The following is an 11,367-nucleotide window of genomic DNA, read 5'->3' as shown; positions in this document are numbered from 1 at the left end:
ACATCGCAGGCTTGTACGCCACGACAAGCTGTTCCTGTCTCTCATAAATAAACACAATGCGGCTCTCATCTGAAGTAGGAACGCCTCCAATCTTTCAACCACTAGTGGCAATCAAATTTGGTTCCAAAACTGCCTTACATACAGTTTCGCTTTCCAGAACGAGGAGCAGTGTTGCTGACCGATTTTCATGTTTCAGGATACTTCCCCAGTCCGAAAAAGTTTGTTCCTTAAATGATTGTATCTAGCATCAAATTAGTGCTAGATACATCCACTGTGTTTGAGGAACAAGTTCGGGAGAAGCTTTTTTGGGACGGAGGGAGTGTTATACTGCTGCGGACCTGTGTTTGGTCAGAGCATCCACTGTGTTGTGCTGTGCTCCGGCTGCCGCATGCTTACACAAAGTCAAAGCCAAGCACACAAGAATCCCACACGTATTCGATCGATCGGTTCGTTTTTGGATCTGCTTGATTATTCCATTTTGTTCACCACGCAAATACTCCATTTGCTTGCTGCTGGTGCTAGGGCAGCTCACACACCTAGAAGGGCATGAGAGGACACACGTACCATTTCCCGCATTTCGTTTGCTGGCCCTGGCCAAACTTTCAGCCACACATCAATCACACCCATCCCCCGTATATCGTGGATGAAGATTTTCTTGAAGGTACCCATGCATGCATGAACAGTGCATTGTGGAAATAAATAAATATTGGGTAACTTGAGATACTACGTACGTGCCGTGCATGTTTTGGTCCAAGCAGAAACAGGGCTGAAAAGCCCATTCATATTATCCGTCTGGACTGGCTAGGCTGCTTACACGAGTCAAATCCAGGCTTTCTCAGAGTCCTACACGTATTGGGTTCATTTCTGGATGAAAACAAAATCCATTTTACTACCTAAATAAAGTGGATGGTTCACTTTACCCCCTAGTCTATTTTTCTGCTTCTTTTACCCCCAAATAAACTCAAACCGGACAAAACATCCCCTAGCTGATTTTTCTCCACCTGCTGCTGATGTGGCACTAGTCAATGGCGGTTTTGACCTGGGTGGGACCCTTGTCAGTTCTCTCTCTCTCCAGATCGAATGCGCCATCGGCCGAAGGAGCTCGCCCGGCCCGAGCCAGCCGCGCCCCACCTTGCTCATCGCGTCGCCCATGAGCCGGCGTCCTGCCAGAGGAGCCCCGTCTCGCACCGCCGCGGATCCACCGCCCCCGCGTCGCCGTCGTGGATCGACCCGCCGCCTCGCCGACCTCGCCGGCCACACCATCCCGCCGCAGAGATGTCGTCCTGTGCCACCGCGGATCGACACGCCTCCTGCGCCGCCGCTGTCTCGCCGACCCCGCCGACCAAGCCATCCCGCCGCCGCGTGAGCCCGCCCCGAGTACCCACCGCCGGTGGTTGTCACCACCTCCTCTTGCCGACCCTGCCTGGACATGCTCTGCTCGCCGGCGGGTGCAGAGAGAAAAACCTCCTAGAGAGAGAGAGAGAGAGAGAGAGAGAGAGAGAGAGAGAGAGAGAGAGAGCTCTGACAAGAGGGGCCTACCCAGGTCAAAACCGTCGTTGACTAGTGTCACATCAGCAGCGGTTGGAGAAAACCAGCTAGGGGATGTTTTGTTCGTTTCGGGTTAAAAGAAGCAGAAAAATAGATCGGGGTGAAGTGAACCATCCACTTTATTCAGGGTAGTAAAATGGACCTTTTCTTTCCGAATTAGTTTGTTTACATGACGCGCTCAACCACACACAGAAATGCCAATAGTGCTGCTAGTGCAGCTCACACCCAGAAAGACAGGGCAGAGGAGGTCGACACGTAGTAGGCTTAGAGCATCTCCAATAGCATGTGTATATTTGGATGTCTATATATTCATATAGACAATGGTCTAAAAAGATTCCCTCATATACACATCCAGTTTTGCATCAGAACGTCTATATACAGGGACCATGACAGGTGGGCCGTTGCTGGGAAGAGGAAAAATCATGACTACATCTGAGTTTAGACAACGCCTTTACATTGTCCAGGCGTGGACATTGTCAAGGTCGATTTAGAGGATGTGTATATTTGGACAACCATATAGACAAGCTGTTGGACGCCTGTTTTGGTCTCACGTCGTGGAAAACGAGTATAGACATCCATATAAACAAGCTATTGGAGATGCTCTTACAAGCACTGCCTTGGCCAAACTTTGCGCCACATGTGAGGCACACCCATTCTCCTCGTGTGTCCGTCCGCGCGTGGCTATTTTATTTCCATTAGAAGGTACCCATGCATTCATATTGTACTACCAGAAATCTTATCTTGGTCGACGCTACATTGTTAACTGGTGACAGTGCGTACTGTCGACACCACAGATGCGGTGCATCGTCCAAAAGAAGAAGGAAAAACTTAAGAAGGCAGTAGTAGCTAGCAAAATGTAAGGCAAGTCCATGCAAGCGTTGGGCTACAAAGATAGGGTTATGTCAGTACGTACAACAAAAACATGGTACTGCGAACGTGATTTTTTTTTTTTTTGAGGAAACAGCCCACCCAGAGGCTTATATTACTTAACGGAGCTATTACAATCCTCAATGAGGATACTTCTAAGGTTTGGAGGGACATCTCCAAAAGAGAAATAGTCTCCCTGTCTCCTGACATGAGCTGCAATCTCGTGCGCCAGCTTATTCTTGTCCCTTCTCACGGTCTTATAAGTTATCGCAGCAACCTTCTTCTCAAGGTTCCAAACATCCGTGATTAGAGGGAAAAAGGCTGACTGATTGCTTCCTCTGTTATTGAGTAGACTGACAGCCGTAGCACAATCAGACTCCACACAAACCGGGCCCTGGTAGTATTTAGTTAGAACAGAAAGACCGTGTAGGATCGCATTAAGTTCAGCTTCCTCGGGGCTACTGCAAAGTTGTAGCCGCTGGCCGCTGCACAAGGCAACCATTCCCAGGTGGTTCCTGACGACTACGCCGGCCGTCGATTCCCCTGAGCTAGGCAGGAACGCCGCATCTGAGTTCATTTTCCAGATACCCTCGACCGGAGGAACCCATTGTCCCTCATCCCCTGATCCAGAGTGCACTGGCATCTCATCTGGTTTGTCTGCCTGATCCCCCTCTCTGACGTTGTTCCTTCTGATGCATGTGTTCGTCCCTTGGACCTTTTTCCCTTCCTTGATTTCTGCCCGTCGTGAACTAGCGGCCCGATCAAACGGAAGGCCGACCGGGGGTATTGCCCTGTCCCCTGCACTGCAATCTGTTTTGTCCATCTTGATTTCATCCACATATTTTAGAAGGAATTGGACTGACTGATTAATAGTAGCCCTTCCATCAGCATGGATGCAATCATCTCTTAGCCACCAGGCCCTCCAAAGCAAGAGCAGGAGTTTGCTTCTCCCCTCCGCATCACACCTTCCCAGGAGGTTCTGGAGCCAGTCGTCACCATTAAAACGACACTGATCTTCGGCGGGTAACTCCCAGTGAGCCCTCATTTCTTCTCTAAGTGCTCTGGCCTTTGTGCAGCTCATTACCGCATGGAATTCATCTTCCTTTTCCTTTCCGCAAATATTACAGATGTTATCAACCTCCAGTGTTCTCTTTCGCTTGTTCTCTTTTGTGGGCAATGTTTCAGTCGCTACTCGCCATGCGAATATCCTGATTTTCTCCGGGACCTTTGCCTTCCATATGAGGTCCCAAACACTTCTATTATCCGCCTCATTACCTGAACTTGATGCTTTCATGCTGCGTTGGTATTTGAGATTTGCGCCAAGCCTGTAGGCACTACGAACAGAGAACACACCCAACTTCTCCTCGTTCCATGCAACACAGTCCTCCGCCATACTCGATGGGATCTTTATTTTACATATTGCTTCTGCATCATACTTATGGAATATTTGATGCACGAGGGCCTCGTCCCATTCTTTCCTGTCTCGCTTCATTAGCTGGTTCACCCACCTCAGTCTTGACCGCCTTTTAAATACTGTGATCTTTAGGCCACTCCTCCTGGGGACCCATTGGTCCCTCTGAATTTGAATGTTCTTCCCATTTCCCACTTTCCAAATCAGTCCCTTTTTCAGTAATTCCAGTCCATGCTCAATGCCTCTCCAAGCTTGCGAGGCATCCGCCGCAAACACGGTGTCAAGGAGGTCACCTCTCGGGTAGTATTTGGATTTAAGGACTCTTGCACACAGGCTATTAGGATTTTGAAGGAGACGCCAGCCTTGTCGCGCTAAGAGGGCTTGGTTGAAGATGTACATATCCCTGAAGCCGATGCCACCCGCCCTCTTGGGCTTGATCATATCATCCCAGGCCATCCAGTGGACCTTCCTCTTCTCACCATCTTCTCCCCACCAAAACTCCCTAATAAGCCGCTCATACTTGTCACAGAAGCCCACCGAGAATTTGAACACCCCCATGGCAAAAGTAGGCAACGCTTGTACGACAGACTTCACGTGCACCTCCTTGGCGGCAAAGGACATATACCTCCCTGCCCAATCATTACATCTCTTTAGGAACCTATCCATGATAGGCTGAAAATGGGTGTCCTTCATTCTTCCATCCGGGGTTGGAAGTCCCAGATACTTGCTTTCAAAAGTTGATGTCTCACAAGCTAGGATCTCTTTGATTTCTATTTGTGTGTCCAGAGGGCAGTGTTCACTAAATAAAATCGAACACTTACTGCTGCTCAATAGTTGGCCCGTGCATTGTTGAAACAAAGTAAGAGCCCTCTTGACCGCCCTTGCTTGGTCACTCGAAGCCTTAAAGAATACTAGGCTGTCATCTGCGAATAAGAGATTTGAGATTCCTGGGTTGTTTCGTGCCACCTTTACCGGTGATATTCTCCCTCCCTAAACCTCTCTGTTAAAGATGGTGGCTAGACCGTCAGCAACAAAAAGAAACAAATACGGGCTAAGGGGGTCACCTTGACGGAGCCCTCTTGACGGGCTGAACAGTTCTAGCACTTCTCCATTCAATTTCACTAAAAACCGGACCGATTTCACGCACTTCATGATCCAGCTAATCCATAAAGCATTAAAACCCATCTTCTCCATGGCTCCCTCAAGGAAATCCCAGTCCACTCTATCATACGCTTTTGCTAGATCAAGCTTGTACGCACAGTATGTATTGTGGGGATTTTTGCTGTGTTGGATCTTATGAAAACACTCGAACGCAATGATGGCATTATCTGTGATCATCCTTCCCGGGATGAAGGCACTCTGAGTTTCTGAAATTAGCTCATCCAAGAGAGGCCTCAGCCGGTTGACCAAACACTTGGAAATTACCTTGTAAATCACGTTGCAAAGGCTTATTGGGCGGAAGTCTTTTAAACTCTGTGGGTTGTTTCCTTTAGGGATAAGAACAATGGTTGTGTCATTTATTCCCTCCGGCATAATCCCATTTTCAAAAAAGTTCCTTACTGCTGCAACTACATCTTTCCTCATAAACTCCCAGTTCCGTTGGAAAAAACGCGCCGGAAAACCGTCCGGCCCAGGCGCCTTTAGAGGTCCAATCTGGAAAAGCGCGTCACTAATTTCTTTTTCAGTGAATTCCTTTGTCAGGCCCCTGTTCATCTCCTCTCCTACCGTGCGGGGAAACATCTCAATTAGTTCAAAAGGGGCCACTCCTTCCTCTTTAGTGTAGAGTTGCTTAAAAAACTCAGTGGCCAACTTATTCAGGTCCTCCTTTTTTTCCACCCATACACCATCATTATTCTTCAGTTTTCTGATAGTGTTCTTCTTCTGCCGCCAAGATGCCTTCCGATGAAAATAGCGTGTATTTTGGTCTCCCTCTCTGATCCAAGTGGCCCGAGAGCGCTGTCTCCACATGACTTCCTCCCTGAGCAAGAGTTCATCCAACTCCGCCGCTGTATTTTTTATTAAGGTTTCTTTTTCCCCATGATTTGGCTTTTCCACAAGCTCTTTAAGTCGCTGGCGTTTCTTTTTAATATTCCAGGTTACAGACCCAAAGTCCTTCCTGGACCACACCATCAGCGATTTTTGAACTTCACCCAATTTTTGTGCAACTCCGGCAAGTGTACTAGCAGATCCTTCATTGCCCCATGCCATCCTCACAGTGGGTTCCAACGTATTTACCCTCTCCCACATCATCTCATACCTGAACCCCTTCTTCTTATTTGTAGAATGATCTTTGGCAAGAGTCAGGAGCAAAGGAAAGTGATCAGACCTTGAGGTAACTATGTGATGCACCTCTCCGTGGGGGAACATGTCCATCCATCGTGGCGCCGCCACGCCCCTGTCTAGCCGAGCTCGGACATTCTTTCTTCCGCTTTGCTTGTTATCAAAAGTCCAGTCGGGACCCCTATATCCCAGGTCATGCAGGTCACACCACCCCAAACATTCTCTGAAGTTACTCATGTGTCTTTCAGAACGTTTTGTAGCTGAAAAATGTTCCCCCTGCCACAAGGTCTCATTAAAATCGCCTATCATCATCCATGGTTCCCTGGATCTGTCTTTTATTCTACGGATCAGACTCCACATATGATGTCTCTCGTGAGCACGAGGCTCGCCATACACAAAGGTGCCTCGCCACTAAGGGCCATGAGGATCATTACGGATATGCACATCGATATACCGCGGTCCATACGAGAGCAAATTTATTTCAATGCTATCGTCCCAGAATAGGGCGATGCCGGCACCTTTGCCTTTCCCATCATGGGCGATACAATGCTTCATACCTATTCTCGATCTTATTCTTTTGACGCTCTCTTCGCACTGCCGTGTCTCTGAGATGAACACGACGGAGGGGCGGTGGGTATGCACTAAGCACACCAGCTCTCGAACTGTCCCGGGGTGGCCCAAGCCCCGGCAGTTCCAGCTCAAGATCGTCATTCCTCCTGACGGGCGCTATCCGTCGCGCCCGTCAGTTCCCCGGCAGCCCCAGTACCGGTAGCTTCCTTTCCGCCTATCTCCCCTTTTGTGCTCCTGTCCTCTGCCCTCTCAGTGCCTCTCTTTTTCTTATACATATCCCTACTGTCAGCTAGCTCACTGTCTAAGCCTATATTGTGTACAGATGTGTTACAGGTCGTCCTCTTGCCCAGAATTGAGTCCCCCACAATTGTGTTCTTCCTCCCCTTAACCTGATTCATGTACCTTTTCTTGATCTTGGTCTTGTTCTCCTCTGCCGGGGGTGCCATAGGTATACCAGTAGGATCATCAGCCTCACCGCCCTGGTCTGCAGAACTATCCACCTCACTGCCCGCTTCTGGGGTCGTCTCCCTCCCTGTCATCATACCCGCCCCTACAGGGGTGGTGACCGCAGCAGTCGTAGGCGTGGGCTTGGACACTGCATCAGGACCAAACCCTGGAGGGTAGGGAGGGGTCACTGCTTCCATGATGGCAAGCGCGAGTGGGGTTGTGTCTGTGTCGGCCCCCGCCACGATTCCTGTAGGTGGAGTTGACGACGCATCCGCAGCGGCCGTGGCTATTGTTGGTGTAGAAGCCCCAGCCCTCGCTATGTTTTCTGTAGGTGGAATTGGCGCCGCATCCGCACGGACCGTGGCTATTGCTGGTGTAGAAGCCACAGCCCCCCCTATGGTTCCTGCAGGTGATGATGTCGCAACCACGGTGGCCGTGGCTATTGCTGGAGTAGAAGCCACGGCCTGTGCGTGATTTGTTGTTGTCATCGTGAGGTTCACACTGATGCTCGCCTTTCTTGCGCCCCTCTGCGCTGGCTCATCACTCACCCTGAGCGCGCTCACCGCGGCTATCGCCGCTTGCACACCTGGGTCGAGCAATATGTCGTCAGGGATCCTCTTGCGAACGTGAATTTTGGATGCTACTGCCTCCGTTTCAAAATAGATGACTCAACTTTATACTGAAGTTAGCATAAAATTGAGTCATCTATTTTGGTGCGGAGGGAGTACATACCAGGCTTAATAACCACCGGGCCAGCAAAGCCGGCAGGGAATGCATGACGCCATGTCACCGGCGCGCGTGTGCGAGTGGGTGTGGGGACCAGGCGCCACGTAGGAGAGCCCCAGCGGATTCGTCCATCCAACCCTTTCCAGGTGTCACCACTGAGCGGCCGCCAAGGCACGCACCCGCAGCGCGCCCATGTGATAACCCTATCCCCTCCCTCTGGCCGGCCCTCGTCTCCTCCACGTCTCTCTCTCAAAAGAGGAAGCAAGAGGACACTAGACGCAGAGAGAGAGAGAGAGAGAGAGAGGGAGGGAGACACTGGACTTTGTCCTAGCATGGAACCTTGGTAGCAGCATGTTCACATACGCACGCTCACTCTCAGCAGGATCCGGCCGTACATGTGTATCGTCTTCTTGCTTGACGGCGATCCGGCGCAGGTTCAGGCAGGCATATGCCGTGAGCTCCTAGAGGGGTCGAGCTTGCAGTGTGGCCGTGCTGATAAGAGGTGAGTGGCCTAAGCCGCTCCTCCTGCATAAGCCCTTTTGCCCAAGCACAAGGGAATTGTCGCCATTGCATGTCACTCACCGTGTGCTGTACATGCTTGTGTAGTAGTATATGCAGTGCAGGGGTGCCCGGCAGGCTAGTGGTCGGTAGTGCGGCCACCACTCCGGCCCAGACAACGCGTGCGCGTGTCCAAGAACGCCTTTCCCCCCGGCTCACACGACAGTGGTGAATCCACCATCCGCTCGTCACACGCTGCGTGCCTCACTTCTCTCCCTTGCAGGGGAGAATCCTCTGCTCCGCGGCGACGAGCTCCGGCGGTTTGGGGGTGGCGTTGCGCGCGCGCATGCAGCAGATGGCCACCACCGTCACGCTGCTGCTCGGGGCAGCCTCGTCCCCCGGTGATGGCGCCGCGCGGGACGGCGTCCAGTGCTCCCGCATGTTGCCTAGGAGGAGGCAGCAGAGGCCGCGGTGGGTGCTCTGCTCGCTCAAGTACGGCTGCCTCGGCGTCGGCGAGCCGGGGGAGGCGGGAACCCGGAGCGCGGCGTCGCCGGTCTACTCCAGCCTCACCGTCAGCCCCGGCGGCGAGGCGGCCGTCGCCGTCGTCTCCTCGGAGCAGAAGGTGTACGACGTGGTGGTGAAGCAGGCGGCATTGCTCAAGCGCCAGCTCCGGCCACAGCAGGCGGCGCCGCCCGCCGTAGCCAGGGAGCTGGACGCGCCGCGCGGCGGGCTCGGGGAGGCCTACGCCCGCTGCGGCGAGATCTGCGAGGAGTACGCCAAGACCTTCTACCTCGGTACGGTGCTCCTTCATGCATGCTTACTCTGTTTTTCTTGAGCCATGGTGGCAGTCTGCCGCATGCCAAGCCCATGTTCTGATGATCATGGAGCTCACCCGTTCATGTCTGGTCGTGCATGGCAGGGACCTTGCTGATGACAGAGGAGCGGCGGCGCGCCATATGGGCCATCTACGGTAATCAATCTGAAACCTCACCATGCCTGGCTTGGACCCTCCATTGTTGCTCCCCTGCTGTAGTATCAGTATGTGTCACACAGTGTCAGTTAGTTTCAGTAATGTGACTGAAAATGGAGCTAGTTTCATTTTCACTTCAGATCGTCAGAAAGGGCATGCCCACATTTTGCATCAGTTAAATTGCTACATATTGTATTTAACAGCAACTTGCAAGAATCTTTGACACTCCCCAAGATTATTGGCCACTTTTGTTTTCAGTTAATGGCGTAAACTAGTTCTGGATGCGAATAATGGCAAATAGAAACATCGTGGAACTTGCATGCTATATATTTATATAGATACTCCTATATAGTATAGTCAGTGAAGAATAAAGGCCTCACATAACACTTTTTTTATATGCCATTATGTGTGGAAGAATCAAATTAGGCTTTTTGTTGGCTAAATGGCCTCAATAGGATCAAAGTACATGAGAAAAGTTTGCAAGAACATATTCCTCACTACTTAAGGAATGTGAACCTGAGGTTCTGTCAGTTCTAAATGAGATATACTCTAGGCATCGAACACTTTCAGAATCTGATGTATAGCATCATTGTTCAGTATGGTGCAGGAGGACAGACGAGCTGGTGGACGGTCCCAACGCGTCGCACATCACGCCGCAGGCGCTGGACCGGTGGGAGAGGAGGCTGGAGGACCTCTTCGCCAGGCGGCCCTACGACATGCTCGACGCCGCGCTCTCCGACACCATCACCAAGTTCCCCATAGATATTCAGGTACCAGCCAGCCCATAATTGTTCAGTCCACATTGTATGATTCTGGTGGAACAGAGTGGTGGTGGATATTCCCTGTCAGCATCAGATTGCCCCTAGACCTCACAATCTCAGTGCAAGATGACCGGAAAGTCGATGATTGGTCAAAATTGTTTCGTTTGTCGGCCTTTTGTTAGTCTCTGATGCTGTTGTTGAGCCGTATGAACTTTTCACACATTGTAGTGGGGGCTTATCCAGTTTACTAGACGCTATAGTGAATCGTCTGGTCAAAGATATGTTTAATCAAAGTGGGGAAATTATAGGGAGAACTTTTCAGTAAGTATTATTCCCAAACATACCTAGAACAAACAGGAACTTGGAAATGATGTAGAAGGAGAAATGAAATCAGGGAGAGTCCAAGTGACTCCAGACCTGAATAATACATCATGAAAATGTACTTGGTCACTCTTTTTTACCGTGCTTTGTGGTTCTCGGCCTAATTTCCCATATAAACCACGTTACTCTGTATTTCTTTTCTTTTTCTCTTAGTGAAATCGGCAGTGATCCTGCCTTGCATTGTAAAAAAAAAAAGGTCTTGGTCGTTCTTAGCACTCCTACTTATGAACTATATTATTGATTTTCTAAATGACCAATTACTTTTACATATGCCAGCCCTTCAAGGACATGATCGACGGGATGCGGACGGACCTCAAGAAGGCGAGGTACACGAACTTTGACGAGCTCTACATGTACTGCTACTATGTTGCGGGCACCGTGGGGCTGATGAGTGTCCCGGTGATGGGCATTGCGCCCGAGTCCAAGGCGACGGCTGAGAGTGTCTATGGCGCCGCTCTGGCTCTCGGGCTCGCGAACCAGCTCACCAACATACTCAGGGATGTCGGAGAAGAGTAAGCCACTCACTCACTACCAACACAGTGCAATGGTTTTTCCTTGTACAATCATGATATGGACATTTTGAGATAGCACTATCCTGAATGTTCTGGTGTTTCGAATAATTTCCCAGTGCAAGAAGAGGAAGGATATATTTGCCGCAAGACGAGCTCGCGGAGGCAGGGCTCTCCGATGAAGACATCTTCAAAGGGGTCGTCACCGACAAGTGGAGGAAATTCATGAAGAGGCAGATCAAGAGGGCGAGGATGTTCTTCGAGGAGGCGGAGCGAGGGGTAACCGAGCTCAGGAAGGAGAGCCGGTGGCCAGTAAGTGCCCTAAAGCCACGATTTGAATGTGAAACAAAACTACATATAGATCTCATCATTGTTAATTATCAGTAGCAAAAATGAAGC

The 11,367-nt window shown here is 50.6% G+C and overlaps 1 protein-coding gene across 5 annotated transcripts in view; it reads left to right on the top strand.

Annotated features, from left to right (window-relative positions):
• Nucleotides 1-8,127: 8,127 nt before the first annotated feature.
• Nucleotides 8,128-11,367, top strand: part of LOC119336701 (phytoene synthase 1, chloroplastic-like) — a 4,460-nt gene continuing 1,220 nt past the window's right edge. For 2 of the 5 annotated variants that reach the window (XR_005162730.1, XM_037608772.1), the window contains exons 1-5: nucleotides 8,694-9,141; nucleotides 9,267-9,317; nucleotides 9,915-10,087; nucleotides 10,736-10,971; nucleotides 11,088-11,280. Coding sequence is in view for 4 of the 5 variants with exons in the window: in XM_037608772.1 (XP_037464669.1) it covers nucleotides 8,694-9,141; nucleotides 9,267-9,317; nucleotides 9,915-10,087; nucleotides 10,736-10,971; nucleotides 11,088-11,280 (1,101 nt within the window). In the remaining variant the exon portion in view is untranslated. Of the gene's footprint in view, nucleotides 8,352-8,455; nucleotides 9,142-9,266; nucleotides 9,318-9,914; nucleotides 10,088-10,735; nucleotides 10,972-11,087; nucleotides 11,281-11,367 lie in introns of those variants that run through there. The other 3 variants (XM_037608773.1, XM_037608771.1, XM_037608770.1) reach the window with 3 other exon arrangements.

The sequence above is a fragment of the Triticum dicoccoides genome, chromosome 7B (genome assembly GCF_002162155.2).
Source record: "Triticum dicoccoides isolate Atlit2015 ecotype Zavitan chromosome 7B, WEW_v2.0, whole genome shotgun sequence".
In the NCBI taxonomy this organism is placed as follows: domain Eukaryota; kingdom Viridiplantae; phylum Streptophyta; class Magnoliopsida; order Poales; family Poaceae; genus Triticum; species Triticum dicoccoides.
This window is presented reverse-complemented; position numbering and strand designations above follow the sequence as displayed.